Source organism: Malaclemys terrapin, chromosome 7, assembly GCF_027887155.1.
Source record: "Malaclemys terrapin pileata isolate rMalTer1 chromosome 7, rMalTer1.hap1, whole genome shotgun sequence".
Lineage (NCBI taxonomy): Eukaryota > Metazoa > Chordata > Testudines > Emydidae > Malaclemys > Malaclemys terrapin.
In genome coordinates, this window is record NC_071511.1 from 51,709,843 (window position 1) to 51,727,460 (window position 17,618).

Genomic DNA, 17,618 nt, shown 5'->3' on the forward strand with positions numbered 1-17,618 from the left:
AAGCAGAGTTCATCAGATCGTCTATGATAATCATATTTACTTTATTAGTAGGAAACAAACTGTCATTGTCAAAAGCATCAGGCAGCCCCTCCACAAAATTGATAAATGGATATTTACAAAGCAGTTCTTTATACAGAGGTTGCCAACAACTGTAACACCACACAAAATTCTCAGGCATAACAGACAGTGTGTGTTTAGCATTATCCAACACGTTTTTTATAAAGTAACTTTTCCCGCAGTTGCTAGGCCCCGCGAGAATTGCAGAAAAGGGGTGTTTCCACCTCGTATCCATTTTTTTTTCAAAAGCCGTAGGGCAGGGTTTTAAAACCTTCTCCTAGGACCCTCTTGTTGTAAACCACTTTTTGTGTCTTTTTAAGGGTTTTTGTCTCTATTTGCCACTGGTTTTTGTTTCTTACGATAGAGGGCTGCTGCACCTCTATCTTTTTTGAGGTGTTTTCTTGCAGACCTGTGCAATAGTCCAGGACTAGATCTTTCAAACTGTCGAAGTTGATCTTTTCGCAGTTTGCTACGTTTAGGGTAATACCTTTGACTTTCATACAGGCCTTTCCACCCGACAGCTTATACCCATAGGTTTTCGGGCCTGCCAACACAAACTCAGTGATGTGTGATCTGGCAGGATCTCGCTCGTGAGGTCCCCTAAATAATCCCCCAGCGGGGGATTCCAGTCACTCTCCCTTTTCACAAATATCACTGAGTCAGTGTCATGGTACAGGCACCGCTCTTGCAAACCGGTGGTGAAACAGGCTATGAAAACATTGGTATTGCCAGAGATAGAGTACCGTTCTTTTGCGTGCTTCCACGACACGCACACTGTTTCATCATCGATAAACTCGCAGGATGAAACAGGTACTGCAAGAGTTCATCAGGGTCTCTCACGATGCTGGTGTTGGGTAGGTTGGATCTTTGGCCGAATTTACCCCACAGAGAATTTAAAAACAGTTTAGCGATTTGGCGTTTAGCAGGGTTCGATCTGATCTCGTGTTGGCGTAAATGCACGCCTTCTTTCTGGTAGAAATTGCTAACGTACTTATTTTGTTTTTCCTCGTCTGTGCACCAACTGGGATACCCTGAAGCCTCTTGTTTCTGGCGGAGGTGTAATTTTATGTACTCTGAAAAGAGCTTATCAGATTTTTCATTAAAATGCCAGATTTCATAGATCTTAGCCACCGCGTACCCCTTCGCTATGGCCGCGTTCAATTCCACCGTGCACCAAGTCCCCAGGATGGCCCGCTTCTCGTCAGTAGGGGTGCTCGGTTTCTGCACAGGTTCGGCATAGCGGGAACATAAGCTTGCCACCCACTCAGACAGGTAAGAATGGGAAAAAGAGGCCTCATGGGGGGTACACTTTAACTTTTGCAATTCCAAAATAATTTGCAAGGGGTCCAAATTTGTCATAGACTATATCGGGGTGTCCGATAGGGTATTCTTTGGTTTTGTTTACGAAAGGGTACAGGCTGGTAAAATCATAATAGTGGATTTCTTCCCCCGGGTTAGGCTTGTATTATAGGCGGATAGCATTTGTCCTCCCCCCAAAAAGAGCATCCCTAGGCACGAGATGCTGGGGTAACTGGGCTCGGTTTAAAAAGTCTGCAAGCTCCCTATCTGTTTCTTTCATCACCTCCCACTCGTGCTCCCAAAGAGTCCTCACTACAAAACCAAGTAGTTTCAGATAGTCGGTCTTGAGCTGCGTCTTGTAATAAAGAAACCCAAAAGATGTCCCCGTCATAGGATTTTGTGCTTTTTCACAATAACAGGTGACACAGCCGTGGAAAAAACACCCGTTAAACTCAAAGACTGTGCGTACCCCATCAACATTGGCATAACCGTCTAAAAATTAGGGGCCTACCTGTAGTACCCCACCCTGTAAAGCGTGCCATATTTGTATATTTTCTTTGTGAGAGATATACAACAGCCACTGAATAGATGGGGTCGAATATCTCTTTATCTGCCTGTGATAGTTGTCTGGAGGGAGAAGAGCTACCGTGTTAGGCTCCAAAAACAAACCTGTACATAGCCATGCAGACAGATGCCAGTGTTATGTACCGGAATGGATCTATACACAGTTTTATCTCGGTGAATTTACCAGGTTCTTTCTCTACTACATCTCCCTTCTCCTTCATTTTCATAATCTCTTTTCTGTATAGGATACAGGCCTGTCTCAAAATTTTTACATCCTGCTGATAGTAATACGCGAGCTCTTTCTGAAAGTCAAACGACTCAGAGCTGTGGTCCCGATACCAGTCGAGAAACTCTGCTTTTTCTCTGGGCCTCATGCTTTCTACACCATAGTGCTCCATACCAGGCATAGGCCCCACGTAATTTTGATTTTCTAACGTGTTAAAAAAGTGTGGAAAATACCCTTTGCACCCTTCAAACCCCATCGCCTGCGGTAGCTTGCTAAGCTTCATGGGCAAGAAGTTTAAAGAGTCTACAAAACGAATGCCCAGGGCCTTAACTTCCACACACATTAATTTACTACCCTGAGTGATCAGTTCTAGGCCCATCTTTTCCTTGAGTAACTGTCTAACAATAAAGTATCCATCATAACCTTTAGAATTGTGTGCTAGGAACGTGTAGTCCCGAAACTCTTTGCCAATAAAGGTCTTCACAAACACAGAAAGACAGTCATCGCCCTTAAATTCCCAGGATTTTTCTGGCTTTAGGGACATAGCAAAAATGTAATTGGGAGTGTGCATCCCAGTCTCCTGCGTGCATTCGAAATCATAAAAAATATACTTTTCTGAAGATTCGGGCTTTTTAAGGCTGTCCATAAAACAGAGGTGACCATCTACATCACCAACGATCAAACCCTGACACTGCTTACACCGTCTCCCTTTACACCTATGCCGCTTGTCCACATAAGACTGACACTTCTCACACAAAGTTTTAGACAGACATTCAACTTGTTTTTTTGATGCACAGTCGATGTGTCTGTCTATACACTCTTTGGACCGACAATACAGTCCACAGCTAGGACACCGCTGCTGCATGCCCACGCTGTCTGAGCACGTTACGCTCGAGCAGAGGCAACGATACCTACAAGAGTGGTCTTGGCTGTACACGGTGTGGCAAAACTCACAATTATTTTTCGCTCCGAACAACTTTTTTACATCCAGAACCCCATAGTAATGCTCATTGTGCAACAGGATAAAATAAGTCTTGGGGTACACTGTGCCCCCCGTTTTAAAAAAGCCCCAGCCGCCTTTTGCCGTATACAGCACCACCTGTATGTTAACTCCTAAATGCTGTTCAAACTTTGCTACGTCGCTGAGCATAACCTTTTTTTGATCTGACCACCCCAGTTTCTCATGTAACTTTCTCACCTCCGCTAACAATTCCACGTCCGTAGACATGATGGCCAAGAGCCCACCCGCAAAACACAGATTGGTACCGGTGTAAGTCAGGTCTACCAAACACTGTCTCTTTTATGAATAATTTGACTACTAAGGATAGAATTTAAAACTCTACAAGCGCCCCCACCCCTGTTTTTTACAACTGTCACAACGAGGCGCAATGTCCCATCGACATGCAACTCTCTATTGCTTTGTAGCAGTTTTGAGGTCTGATTTAAGAAATCCTCAGCAGACAGCTCATCCCTAGTTCTTTTGACCGAAGAGTTAGTTAAATTACGGCTCTCTAAACGTAACTGAACATAATCATCAGGGCCTACCCTACCATTAATGTCATTGAGCACTAACTGTATTCCCCGGTGTATGGCTTCAACAAGCTGCCGAGCTGAATTTATTTGCTCAAGATTGACAAAATGAAATTCCTCACAATCCCCCCAAATTCCCCCCAAATCTGGATAATTCATGTTGCCAACTTCTCACTCTCTCCATATACACCTCGGCATTTTCGGGGTTACTTGGGGGTTCCTCTACGGGATCATTAGCGGCATCTTCTACATCAGATGCTATTGGAGAGCCAGACTCTGAGGCGCCTCCATGAGGGTCATTGGGAGTAGAACGGGACCCGTCTAGAGAGCCCTCTGGGGAATTTGCTAAACCAGAGTCTGATTCCACCTCCCCATTTTCAGACAAGCCAGTTTGAGAGCCTCCAGTAGGGGGCATCTCTTTTTGTTTTTGTTTTTTTTCCCCCTCATTACCTCTTTAGCCCTTTTTAAAATTTTTACAACAACCCGGGCCTGGAACTTTTTGGCAGCCATCTGTTTATCCCCCAAGCACTGTCCCCCCTTTTGTTTACACATGAGCTGTTGTGTACTCTGGAGGGTGCCCCTTTTACCCAGGCCCCTTTTCACGACTAGTCATGCCTGCTCAGAGCCACCCTTTCCAGCCCTTATGTTTTTCAGCATGGTTCTGAACCAAGCATCATATTTTTCCCCATTTCTTTCTAAAATCCCGTTCTTTTAGACTACCCGAGGATACATCCTCCATCACTTCTCTGAGGGAAGCCTCAAGCCCTTCCCAACTACTAGAATATGGGGGAGCTGTGACGAGCTTATGGTTTTGGGAGAATGGTTTGTCAGTTCTTGGTTTTTTATTCACAACCCCTAGAGCGCATGCTCCGGGTTTGTAAATGTGGGCATTTTCGCTCACAGTTTCCTCAGGGCTTGGGGTGGTGGTGGCCGCTGAGGAACTAGAGTGCTGGTTGTGTGATTGCAATACCGCAAGTGCCTCAAACCCCATCACATTATGCACAGTAAAAAAACCCTGTTAGTTTAAAACAAACCAAGTACTTCAAAAAAAACCATGCCTTGCACAGGCCCCTCACACACACACACACACACACACACACAAATAGCAGCTTTATAAAACACACCAAACCAAGTTTGCAGCCATACACTTTTCAAAAACCCCACATGCATTTATTAAGCACAACTATAGTTAAAATGGTTTTTACCTTGGCCTGGTGGTGAAATGCAGTTTAAAGTTACTGGTTCCATGCTAAACAGATCACACTGCAATAAACATAGGCACCATTATTTACTAAGACAGCATGGGCAAAGAGTGGCATTATATAATATATAGTTTCAGAGTTAAAGACAGCAAGTCATACCTCTTTTTGCAGTCCAGCAGCTATCCAAGAAAGTTTTCTGTTGAAAAGGACAAACTCCAGCATACCTGAGGTTTTTATACCCTCTTAGCCCATTGTTTCAAACAGGTTGATTTAATCACCTCTCCCATAGCATTCCCTTTTGTGATCTGGGATAGTGAAACCTTTTTGTCTCTGTGTGTGTGTGTGGTTAAAACCCCATGCAGTTCAACAGACTAAGGATAGCTCAGTGGTTTATGCATTAGCCTGCTAAGCCCAGGGTTGTGAGTTCAAACCTTGAGAGGGCCACTGAGGGGTCTTGGGCAAAATCAATATTTGGTCCTGCTAGTAAAGACAGCTCTATGAGATAGGTATATCTCTATTGTACTCAGACACATGTCTGAACTAGCCTTGTTTGTTTTATTGTAAGCACATTTTTAGGATTTTTCCCCTCCCCCACCACAACATACATTTCAGCTTTTTGCTATACACGCAAAAACACAAGAGCTAATTCTCACAAACAATTTATTTTTTATTTAAAAAACATACAGCTTCTTGAAAACAAAACAAACTGCTTCATTAAAACGTTTTAGCTCACTTAAAGGCCAAAGGCCTTCTAACAAAACACAGATAGTCCACACAAACCCCCCCCCTTTAAAAAAAATTTACAGCTACCAAGTTTTATATCACATGTTTGTCCCCTCACCATTCTCTAACTTAATCCTTTTAGATTTCTTACAAATAGTTTTTTTCTTAAGCAGGGTTCTGTAACTCTTTGTGCGCACTAAACGGTCAATATAATGCTCTAAGCAGGCATCTTCCGGTTTGGTCATTTTCTTTAGAACACGGTCAGAGTCTGCACTGAATTGCACAGCATTTATCAAGGTCACCCCTTGTGCTAAATGTTCTTGGGTTAGGCACAGACATTGCATACCATAACCTATGGCAACAACAGTGTTTAATAAGCTTTCCAAACACAGCTCAGCACACAGGCCCCGGAGCTTGCAGTTTATATCCACTGAAGTCCAAGTCACACAGTCATGGTGCCTTTGGCCTGGCGCATCTATGACACAGCCCTCACAATCTTCAAAAAGCTTTTCCCTAACGCAGTGTTTAAGGATAGCATAAACAGCAACCCATACAATAGTCCGCATGACTTTTTTACCATCACGACGTGGCACTGGCTCAGTTAGTTCTATGCCAAACTGCCTCCTAAACTCCTCATAGCCATCATCCTCAGAGTCCTCTTCAACAACTTGTATTGGCGTTGAGCAAAAACATGGTGGGGGCCAGTTCATCTTCGCTGCTCGATGCAACGCTGTCCGAGTCCTCTAGAAAGGCATCGTTGAGCTGTTGAGAAATTTTCAGAAAAGAAAATGTGTAAGCACCCCTCACTGCTTGTTTTTTAATTTACGCAACCCCCGGTTCCTAACCCATTACCCACCCCTCCTCGACCACTGCTTCTTAATCATTCATTTACCTGAGCGCCGTCTTTTCCGTTCGCCTTGTCTGCCGGTGACTTCACCGAGCCGCAATCGCCTTCCACCTCTGAGGGTGTGGACAAAGAGAGACCGCCATGCTCATCGGGTTGCCTCACGAGGGTTTCGGGGTCGGATTCCGGCGTATCCAGCAACGGCTGGGCCAAAGGGCTCCCCTCGGTCGCTCCCTCCTCCTCCTCGGAACTGTTGCTGATGTAGCATTTTCTCCGCGGATGGTCAAAGACCCTCAGGGCTAAAACAAAGTCCGAAGTTCTCACGGGGGTGGTGAAGGAGTCCATGTTTCCTCTCAGCAGCCTTTCCGCGATTTCGAAAACACGTGTCTTTGGTAAGAGATGGGCGCCTCCTCTGTCTGGCGCTGGGACTTATGGGGTAATGGTGCTGAACTCTGATTGGCAGAGGCCCTTGGGAGGAGTTCTTAGAGGGGTCACACGACCCACTTCCGGACGTGTCACCCCTACCCCGGAAGTTACCCTGATTGGTCAAAATCTCCTCTCGGGGCGGGTCCTTTTGGAACGAAACCCCTCCTGATTGGTAGAGGGTTGTGAGGGGAGTTCTTAGAGGGGTCACATGACACACCTTGCTTCCGGTCAGGTGGCACCTTGACCCCGGAAGTAATACTCCCCACTGGGTGGGACTTCCGGTGACAGATGGGAGGGACCACGGGGTCAAGAGGCGGGGCTTAAGGAGTCAAGGGGCGGGTTAGGGTTTGATTGACGGTAGGGCCCTTATACTACTCATGATCTCAGATCTCACACCAAAGATAATGCTGTAGCCAATCCTATAGTAAACTAACTAAAAATTTATTAACTTAGGAAAAAGAAATGAGAGAGTTAGATACATGTTAAAGCAGGCAACATGTATACACAAATGAGTTACAGCCCATAGTTCCAAAAGATGACAGAATTGTAGCAATTTGTCAGCACTGAATGTCTGTTAGGGCTAACCTAGGTTGACCGAGGGGATCTCTGCTTCTGTTTTGTAGCTCCAGCCCTGCGAGAGTCTAAACAGCCAAAGAGATGAACAATTTTCATGTCAGCTATCTTTATTTCCTTCTTCCAGAATTCAAGCTGATGGGATGATCCCTTTTGCACGGCCTCTTCAGAGGTGTGCAGGAGTAATTAGCAAAGCCTTTTTATTGTGATGTCCCACAATGGCCCGTTTAGTTTTGATAGGCCTTCCTGATGGGCAAGAAGTAATAGCTTTCATAGGGATTCAGCCTCTTGCACTAGGTAAAGTTTTCCCTTGTTTGGTGAGTTTCATAGATCAGAACATTTTTACAGCTATCCAGCAAACATTAAAATGTTACAGTATAGCACAGGATAATGATGTTATAAGTAGGATTAATACATGTTGCAACTTATGTGCATTTAATAAAGTCTAAACACTAAACACATTGTTTTAAGTCCAGTCCCACTCTTTTCCATTCTAGCACATAGGTGAGCTGGCCTGGTTTCCAGCAATGAAATTGTCTGTGCTCAGCTCAGGCCTAAAGCCTGGCAAGAGCTGGCAATTTGTCTGCCAGTGTCATAGCCTCCATTACCAAATCTGTCACCAGGGATAGTGGCATGCACTTATCTACCTGAGCGGCGGCTGCCAAGACCTGAAATCCTGGCCGCTATTCAGGGCTTTAACTACAGTAAATATAATTGGCCCCAGTTTATAGCTGGGGAAAGTGAGAGAGGTTCATGATCACTGACTTGCCATGTCCCTTGGGCAAGGCTCTCTGAGCCTCTTTCCCTACCTCTAGAATGGAGTAATTGTAATGATCTAATTAAAATAATAAATAACGTCAAGTGCTTACCTGTCCATCCATCCGTGCATCCAGCCAACGTCTTCTACCATCCCCTATCACAGCAGTATCCAAATGTCCTCCACAAGTGGAACCGTAAGACTGTCTCTTCCTTTCCCATTGACGTGAGGCTGGCTAATGTTATTTTTTCAGTCAGTGTACCCCAGCAAGCTCAGTGAGCAGGGCTGTAGTTAGGATGACGGGAGACAGATCAGCTGAGCATCCCCTGGAAGGATGGCCTTGTGATGTCTGACCTTGTGGCCAACCAGGAGAAGATGGAGGGGGAATACTGAGCAAAACCTAGGAGCTCTTAACGTGAATTACAATTTTCTGTCAACGGCATACTTTTCCATTGATGGTGAGAGTAGCCATGGACCTCTGTGCTCTGTCACTCCAAGGAGCAGCAGGAGTAGAAACGTATATGATGGGTTGTCACCCCCAGGGTGCAGTCTGGGAGCTGTGGGAACCACTGTGCCCCAACCCCACAGCTGGGCAGGCCTCTCTCACACTGCTTTTCTGGTGATTCAGCCAACTTCTCCAGGCCCTTTTCACCCAACACAACAGCAAATTGCACCACACACCCAACTGAGCCACCTGAGTGCTTTAACTAAGCCACTCAAGGACAGACAGGATACAACAGCCAATTTCCCAGCTCCCCAGCAGTGCCTTGCCCCCTTGCTGGAGCATAAACCCAGAATTATACCATCTTGCACTGCACAGGGGTCTGTACAATGTAAGCTCATTTATATATTCACTTCCCCCTCAATGCGGGAAAGATACTCAACAGCCTTTGTTCATAGAGCTAAGATTTTCCCCAGACACTTTACTCAAAACACACTGGTTAAAATAAAACATAAAACAAGTTTATTAACTACAGAAAGATAGATTTTAAGTGATTATAAGTGATAGCAAACAGTTCAAAGCAGATTACATAACAAATAAACAAAAACATAAACTAAGCCTAAACATACTAGATTGTTAATTCAAATATTATCTATTTCTCTCCCTGACTGATGATACAAACAGTCCACCAAGTTTCCATACACAGGCTAGAAATCCCTTTAGCCTGGGACCAGCACTTCCCCCAGTTCAGTCTTTGTTTCTCGGGTGTTCCAGGAGTTCTCTTGTGTGGGGAATGAGGCCCCAAGATTATGTCACTCCCCGCCTTATATAGTTTTCCAAATGGCAGGAACTCTTTGTTTCAAGTTAAGTCCCCAGCCCAGTTTGTGGGAAAATACAGGTACCAAAATGGAGTTCAGTGTCATGTGGTCTGGTCACATGCCCTTGCATGCCTTGCTGAGTCATAGCAGCCATTATCCATAGGCTGGCTGAAATGTTCACAGGAAGGCTAAGCTCTTCCATGGTCCATTGTCTTTGTTGATGAGCCATTAGCACTGTCTAGCTTCTTCATTGTTGTACCTGAAAGGCTAGCTGTCACCCACAGTAAGCATATTTGAAATACAGATACATAGTCAATCTTAACTTCAGATACAAAAATGATACATGCACACAAATAGGATAATCATATTCAGCAATTCATAACTTTTCCAATGACACCTCACATGACCCATCTTGGACAAAATGCATCATAATTATGCCATAATCATATCACTATGAGGACTATACGGTGCAGTGTCACAATATACATAAGCCATGCTGGGTCCGCAAGAGAGAGGGCTGTGGCTTGCATTTAATTCTGCATGCCTTGAGGTCTGGCATCTGGCAGGAGTCCATTGTCTTGCTCAGTTCATCTGAAGGGGTTATCCCCATGTTGAGGAGCCTGGCCTTAGGTGAGGGGAGAGGGACTAGAACTCAGGACCGCCATGGGGCTTTGAGGGCACTGCCACCCGCTCCAGAGGTTGTTTCCAGCTTCCCTGCTGTGAATTCTGACACCAGCATGACTCCACATTCCTGCCCATTTCACTGCCAGGCTACCAGGAAGTGACATCATTTCCCCTCCTTGGATCCGTGGTCTAATATCTCTTTTCTCTTCCTTGCAGGAGACAAGCAAGCCTTATCCCCATGACCTGTCCCGCAGCCCCCAAAGCCTGAGTGACACTGGCTACTCATCAGATGGTATCTCCAGCTCCCAGAGTGAGATCACTGGCTTGGTGCAGCAGGAAGAAGAGCAGCTGAATGGCACTGGCCTGGAAGACCAAAGCCCTGCCAGTCCTTCTGAACTTACCAAACTGGAGAGCAGTGTGCGCCCCTTGCTGGAGTCAAAGGGCATTTCCCAAGAGCAGAGCAACAGAGGGAAAATGTATCATGAGTTACGGGAAGAACAGCGACAGAGGCAGAGGCCTCGGTCCCTTTCTATCACCCCCGAAGCCTTTGATTCTGATGAGGAGCTGGAAGACATCATGGAAGAAGATGAAGACTCTCTGGAATGGGAGAACCAGAGGGATCAAAGAGAGAGTGTGGAGTCGTCTGACGACTTTGGCAGCAAGCTGCGCCATGACTATGTGGAGGACAGCAGCGAAGGGGGGGTCTCCCCACTGCCCAGCAGGCCGAAAGGCAGGGAGACAGAGATGACTGATGAGGAGTTCATGAGGAGGCAGATCCTGGAGATGAGTGCCGAAGAGGACAATCTGGAGGAGGAGGAAGAAGAGTACAGTCACGTGAAATACAGTGTAACAAAAAGCGGGCACAAGCCTGATCTGGAGAAAAGTAAACAGCCAACCTCATCCAAGAGGCGCCTGCCTCACGTCTCCACTGGTATGTATGAGGAGGAGAGGAAAGAGCTGGAAGCTATCGAGGGGGAGGATGTGACCACATCCCAGGGGGGACTGCGGCGCTTCAAAACCATTGAGTTAAATAGCACGAGCAACTACAGCAGGGACATGGAGCTTAGCCAGGATGCAGACATTAGCCTGGATAGAGAGCCAGAGCTGGAGATGGAAAGTCTGACGGGCTCCCCAGAGGAACGGTCAAGGGGGGAATATTCCTCCACCTTGCCAGCAACTACACCCAGCTACACATCGGGCACCTCCCCTACATCCCTCTCGTCTCTGGAGGAGGACAGCGACAGCAGTCCTAGCCGGCGGCAGCGACTGGAAGAGGTGAAACAGCAGCGCAAAGCTCGGCATCGCTCCCATGGTCCTTTGCTGCCAACCATAGAGGATTCGTCAGAAGAGGACGAACTGCGTGAGGAAGAGGAGCTCTTGCGGGAGCAGGAGAAGATGCGAGAGGTGGAGCAGCAGCGCATCCGAAGCACTGCACGCAAGACTAAACGGGACAAAGAAGAGTTGAGGGCGCAGAGGAGGAGAGAGAGATCCAAAACCCCACCCAGTAACCTGTCTCCCATTGAAGATGCTTCGCCCACTGAGGAGTTGCGCCAGGCAGCAGAGATGGAAGAGCTGCACAGGTCCTCCTGCTCAGAGTACTCGCCCTCCATCGATTCAGAGGCAGAGGGCTTTGATGTCATAGCCTCCAAGCTCTACAAGTCTGGCAGTGAATACAACCTGCCAACATTCATGTCCCTCTACTCCCCAACAGAAAAAACAAACAGCAGCTCCCATTACCCCTCCAGTAAGCCCCTGAAAAGTGCAGAAGAAGCCTATGAAGAGATGATGAGGAAGGCTGAACTGTTCCAAAAGCAACAAGTCCAACAGTCCCAGCAAAGTGCCTACAGCAATGCCTACCAACAGGTAGGGTACCACAGTGCAGAAGACCAGAGCAGTTTTGAATACCAGTACATAGATGAGTACAGCTATGATAACGGGCATCTGGACTCCTGTCCATCTGACTTCCAGCATGAACTTTCAGAGCCAGGAGCAGTGTATGAGGAAATCTTGCAGACGTCACAGAGCATTTCCAGGATGCACCAGTCCTCCTCGTTTGATCTGTCCCTAGAAGAGGAGAAAAAGAAGAAAGGGAGAGAAGAAACATATCAGGAAAAGCAGTTTCTGAATGCTGAGAGTGCTTATGCTGATATGATGAAGCAAAACAGCGGTCCACTCACACCAGGAACAAGCCCCACCCAGTTATCGGCTCCTGTCTCGTTTTCTTCCTCCGAAGGCAGCACAGGCAGGGTAATTCCTGATGTTCGAGTCACTCAGCATTTTGCAAAAGAGGGGCATGATCACCCAAAGCTTCACAGCTCACCGACAGCACCCAGCTCAGCTACCAAGGTTATGACAGCTCCCTATACTTACAGCAGAGGCTCCAGCACAGTCACAACTGTTGTTTCCAGCCCAGCAAGTGCTCCACAAATCTACAGTTCTCCATCTCTGAGTGGCTCAGATGTAACACCTGTATCGGCCCCTAGCAGAAGCTACAGTCAGATGAAGGGCACCACGAATTATAGCTCTCAGACAGAGGATGGCTCCAGGAGCCAGAGTGCTGCTGAGCTCAGTGGAGCATCATCAAGAGAGAAGCTCCAAAGTAAGAATGAGATCAAGACCAATGTCCCTGTGTCATCTAAAATGTATTCCTACTTCCAAAGCTCCAGCCCCCCGCTTTCCCCAATGTCTCTTCAAAGTTCCACTCATTCTGCTCCAAAAGCAGGGCAGCCATCCAGTAAGGCAACTGCAGAATTTTCCACTCAAACGCAAAGCACAGTTTTCTCCTATGATATCCCCACTACCACTAGTGCATCAACGTCCTCTCCAATGGTTGCTCAAGAGACCCAGACACCCCATCATGCGAGCTCTCCTCGCCTTGCTAGGCAGCAGTCATCACAAGAAGCTCCATTTATGGTCATCACATTAGCATCAGATGCATCTAGCCAAACCAAGCTAACAAGTGTGTGCTCCTCCACCTCCCCAGCCTCCTCTCCCACCCGGCTGAGCCGCCAGCAGACAATGCATAGCTACAGTCAGACAGCAGTCAGCACAGCACAGCTTCAGCAGGAGCAGCTGCAGTCCACTTATGCTAAGACACAGTCAATGATAGAAAGAGCCTCTGCTGCCAGTGCCATGCTTCAGAAAGGGCATGCCACTTCTGCTGCTGACAGCATTGCTGGTGTGTACAGCTGGGGGCCCCTGCCTGCAGAAAACATCTCCTTGTGTAGAATATCATCAATCCCTGGCACATCCAGGGTAGAACCTGGACCCAAGCCACCAACCACTAATGCTGTGGACTTACGGACTGCTATAAAGTCAGCCCCAATCATCATAACAGACCAAGGCATGGATCTCACTTCCCTAGCTACAGAGAGCAGAAAATATTGCCTCACTCTGGAACAGACCCCAAGTAGGCAATCCACAACCGTCCAACCCTTAATCATTAACCTCAATGCTCAAGAACAACCCCATGCTATTATAGGCACAACCACTACAGTCAGCATAACTGTTGCCTCTTCCATGCTCGTGTCACAACCCAAGCAGCCTGTGGTCTATGGAGATCCTTTCCAGAACAGGATGGACTTTGGGCAAGGGGCAGGAAGTCCAGTCTGTCTGACTCATGTTAAGCAGGTAGAGCAAGCAGTTCAGACTGGCACCTTCCGAGGGACCATGAACAGCATTGACATTTCTGCACCAATCGCAAAGCCAGAAGTGGCTAGTCCTCAGCAAACCAAATTTGCAAGATATAATTTGCCTAACCAGATGATGTCCTTGGTGAAGAAAGATGTGCTAATCACTCAGACTAGCAGTGTCCAGAGCACTGTTAGTATCAGCACCAGTCCAAGGCCAGTTCTTCAGGACCAAAGCACAGACCTCTATAGAGGGGTGCCAGTGGGACTGAAAACCCAGAGTCCTTCAATCAACCTGGGAGGCAAAAAGTCCCAAGCCATGATGGTGCAGATGAATGAGATAGCAGCAGGCCCAGTAACAAAGCTGATCAAAGAACCACCACCAGCCAGTGCATTGGATCTCACTGGAATAAAGCCTGAAAGCCAGGTGACATGCTGTGATGTAGTGTACAAATTCCCCTTCAGCAGCAGCTGCACAGGTACCTTCAACCCCTCCCCCAAGATCCCAGAGAAGAACGTTGGGGATGCTGCTCAAACTGGCAAACCAAGCATCCAGTACTATGGAAACAGAGAGCCAGACCTGCCGGAAACATATCCCTACAGAGAGCAAACAGGCCCAGCTCCCAGCCTGTACGAGGAGCACCGGTTCTACCCACAAGGCCTGTTTGGGAGACTGTATTCATCCATGTCAGATACAAATCTGTCGGAAATTGGTCTGAACTATTACCCCCCAAAGGGGGAGCAGCCTTTCCACTCCCCTGCAGGAGACTCTGCTGTGGATTTGACCACAATGAAACATTCCTACAGCATCAACTTCACTGAGGGGGGCTACCTGGGTCAGGGAATGCAGTACGGCTCGTTCTCTGACCTCGGGCAGCCCACAGACTTGTTAAGCCACCCTCTCCCAATGAGACGGTACAGCTCAGCCTCCAATATCTACTCCGATTACAAGTACTCACCTAGAGGAGACCTGGCAAATTTCCAGGAATCCAGTCTGGCCCAGTACAGTGCCACCACAGCTCGGGAAATCAGCCGCATGTGCGCAGCACTCAATTCCATGGACCAGTATGGGGCTAGGCACTCAAACAGCCCTGACCTCCTGCAGTATGGGCCAGCAGGGGGCAGTGGTGTCTCAGCACCACAAGGCATTTCTGCCATCAAACCAAACATGATGTACAATCCCAACTTCCCGGAGACACGCCAGGGCTTTGGGAACCTAGCACAGTACAGTCTCTCTGGTGCCCGGCTGGGAGCTGTCAGGCAGATCTTCCCCTCCACAGCCACGGTGCGGGCTGCAGATGGCATGATTTATTCCACAATAAATACTCCCATAGCATCCACCCTTCCTATCACCACCCAGCCAGCTTCTGTGCTGCGGCCAATGCTCCGAGGTTTATATCGACCCTACACCCCAGGCAATATCACAGCGGTCCCTCTGGCCAGCCTGACCAGAGTGCCTCTAGTTACCCCGAGGGTTCCCCTTGCTGCCCAAGGTCTGTATCGTTATTCAGCTCCTAGCAGGTTCCCGTCTGTTTCTACAACATCAGTGATGGAAATGCCCATGTACTTGGGGAAGCCTGTTAGCACCACTGCAGCCAGCACTGCTGCAAGCAATGTTAGCCCAGTGTCTGCTGCCAAAGCACCAGCTCCTACTACAGTGAACCTGCAAAGACCTGAGCAGACAGGAACTGGTGCTCGAGAGGAGGTGCCCGTGGCAGCTGCTGGCATGCAAAGTGCCTCGAAAGAGACTAGTCAGCCTCAGCAGCAGCCACCACCCCCAGTCCAAACCCAGCAGGCCGAGGTATCCCAGGCCAGCGTCCCCAGCAAAGGCAGCACAGAGCGAGAGGAGAAGGAGAAGGAAGAGGAGCGCCAGAGAAAGCAGCAGGAGCACATCCTCCAGATTGAGAGGGAGAGAGTGGAGCTGGAGAAACTGAGGCAGCTGAGGCTGCATGAGGAGCTGGAGAGGGAGCGTGTGGAGCTTCAACGGCACAGAGAGAAGGAGCAGATGCTGGTGCACAGGGAGATCCAGGAGCTGCAGTCCATAAAGCACCAGGTCCTGCAGCAGCAGCAAGAAGAGCGCCAGGCCCAGTTTGCCCTGCAGAGAGAGCAGCTGGCACAGCAACGCCTGCAGCTGGAGCAGATTCAGCAGCTGCAGCAACAGCTGCAACAGCAGTTAGAGGAGCAGAAGAGGCAGAAAAGCACCTTCCCCCCTGTGTGTGACCCCACAGGAAGGATCCCTCCCCAGGCCGTGTCCGAGATAGCCATGGAAATGCAAAGGACCCTGGCCCAAAATGGACAGTACTGGCCCCCCCTGAACCAGCCCCTCATGGCTCCTGCAGCCCCAGGGCAGGAAGGGCCAGCACCGTCCCGCTACCCCGGGCTCCAGCGCCCACTCACCAACTCTGCCTCTGAAATGTCCCTGCAGCCCGAGGAGCAGTGGGAAGCTAGCCGGGGGATAAAGAAGAGGAACTCCATGCCGCGCCTGCGGGACGCCTATGACAAAGAGACCCCCCACGAGCCCTACGTGGTGAAGAAGATCACGGACAGCAGCGTGCAAACTGATGAGGAGGACAGTGAGGAGCGCTACTTCCTGTCCCGGCGCCGCCGCTCCCGGCGCAGTACCGACTGCAGCGTGCAGACTGACGAGGAGGACAATGCTGAGTGGGAGCAGCCGGTGCGTCGTCGGCGATCCCGTTTCTCCCGGCACTCAGACTCCAGTGCTGAGAGCAAGCAAGACTCCTCCTCCAAAGGCATGGCCAGCATAGGCATCCAGACCAGCAGTGACTGCTCTGTACAGACTGAGCCTGACCAGCCGCCCCGCGTGTCACCCTCCATCCACATTACCACCCCTGACCCCAAGGTGGAGATCGTGAAGTATATCTCTGCGCCAGAGAAGACCCAGCGAGGGGAGAGCCTGGCCTGCCAGACTGAGCTGGAAGCACAGCTGCAGCCAGGTGTCGTGGTCCCCCAGCTCACTGTGCCTACAACCGTAATGCCCTACTCCTCCAACCTCCAGCTGGTGAGCACAGGCCCCCTGGACCCACGTGCCATCCGGCAGCAGACCCTTGGCAAGTTTGAGAAGAAGAAGCCCGATCCTCTGGAAATCGGGTACCAGTCACATTTGCCCACAGAGTCCCTTTCTCAGCTAGTGACTTGCCAACCCCCCAAATCTCCCCAGGTACTCTACTCCCCCGTCTCTCCTCTTTCACCCCATCGGCTATTGGAGTCCTCCTTCACTACCACTGAAAGACTTAACAAGGCCCACGTGACACCACAGAAGCACTTTACAGCTGAATCTATCCAGCGCCAGCAAACCCTGCCTCGCCCCATCAAAACCATGCAGAGATCCTTCTCTGACCCCAAGCCCACCAGCCCAACCTCAGAGGAGTCTGGGAAGGACAGGTTCTCCATATACCAGCACCCTTTACTCCAAGGCAGCCAGGTAAGAGAGATGCTTGCATGACTTGTGAGCTGGAGATGCACATGCTGCTGTGCATTCCCAGTAATATTTCATCCAGCATCTACAGCGGTCTCACTGCAGTGTCAGTGTGTTAGAGAGCTGCAGCAGACAGGGAGAGCAGACCTTCAGCTCTGAGAGCAGGCTGCTTTTCCATTGCTCAGATGAGTCATGAGTGAGACTGTCTGACTGTACCCTTGTACTCAGTGTGATCTGGCCCCACTAGCAGGTATGGGCGTGTTAGAAAAGAGGCAGCATTCCCCCCAGGGTTAGCCTTGGGGTGGTTGTATCCAGCAGATGGGCCCAGGTCCTGGGTGCTGAAGCCCTGCCCTCTGTTCAGCATGCGTGCCCACACTGTCTAGTGGTTCCCCTTTGAGAGCCTGAGGGAGCTTCTGCTGGGCCTTCGCACCTGCTCCGGGGAACATTATTACACTGTCTGAAGCAGGG

The 17,618-nt window shown here is 48.9% G+C and overlaps 1 protein-coding gene across 1 annotated transcript in view; it reads left to right on the top strand.

Annotated features, from left to right (window-relative positions):
- BSN (bassoon presynaptic cytomatrix protein) overlaps positions 1-17,618 on the top strand; it is a 107,745-nt gene that overhangs the window by 15,705 nt on the left and 74,422 nt on the right. Inside the window, exon 2 of the mRNA XM_054035863.1 lies at positions 10,302-17,156. Within this exon, the coding sequence (XP_053891838.1) occupies positions 10,302-17,156 (6,855 nt within the window). The remainder of the gene's footprint in view (positions 1-10,301; positions 17,157-17,618) is intronic.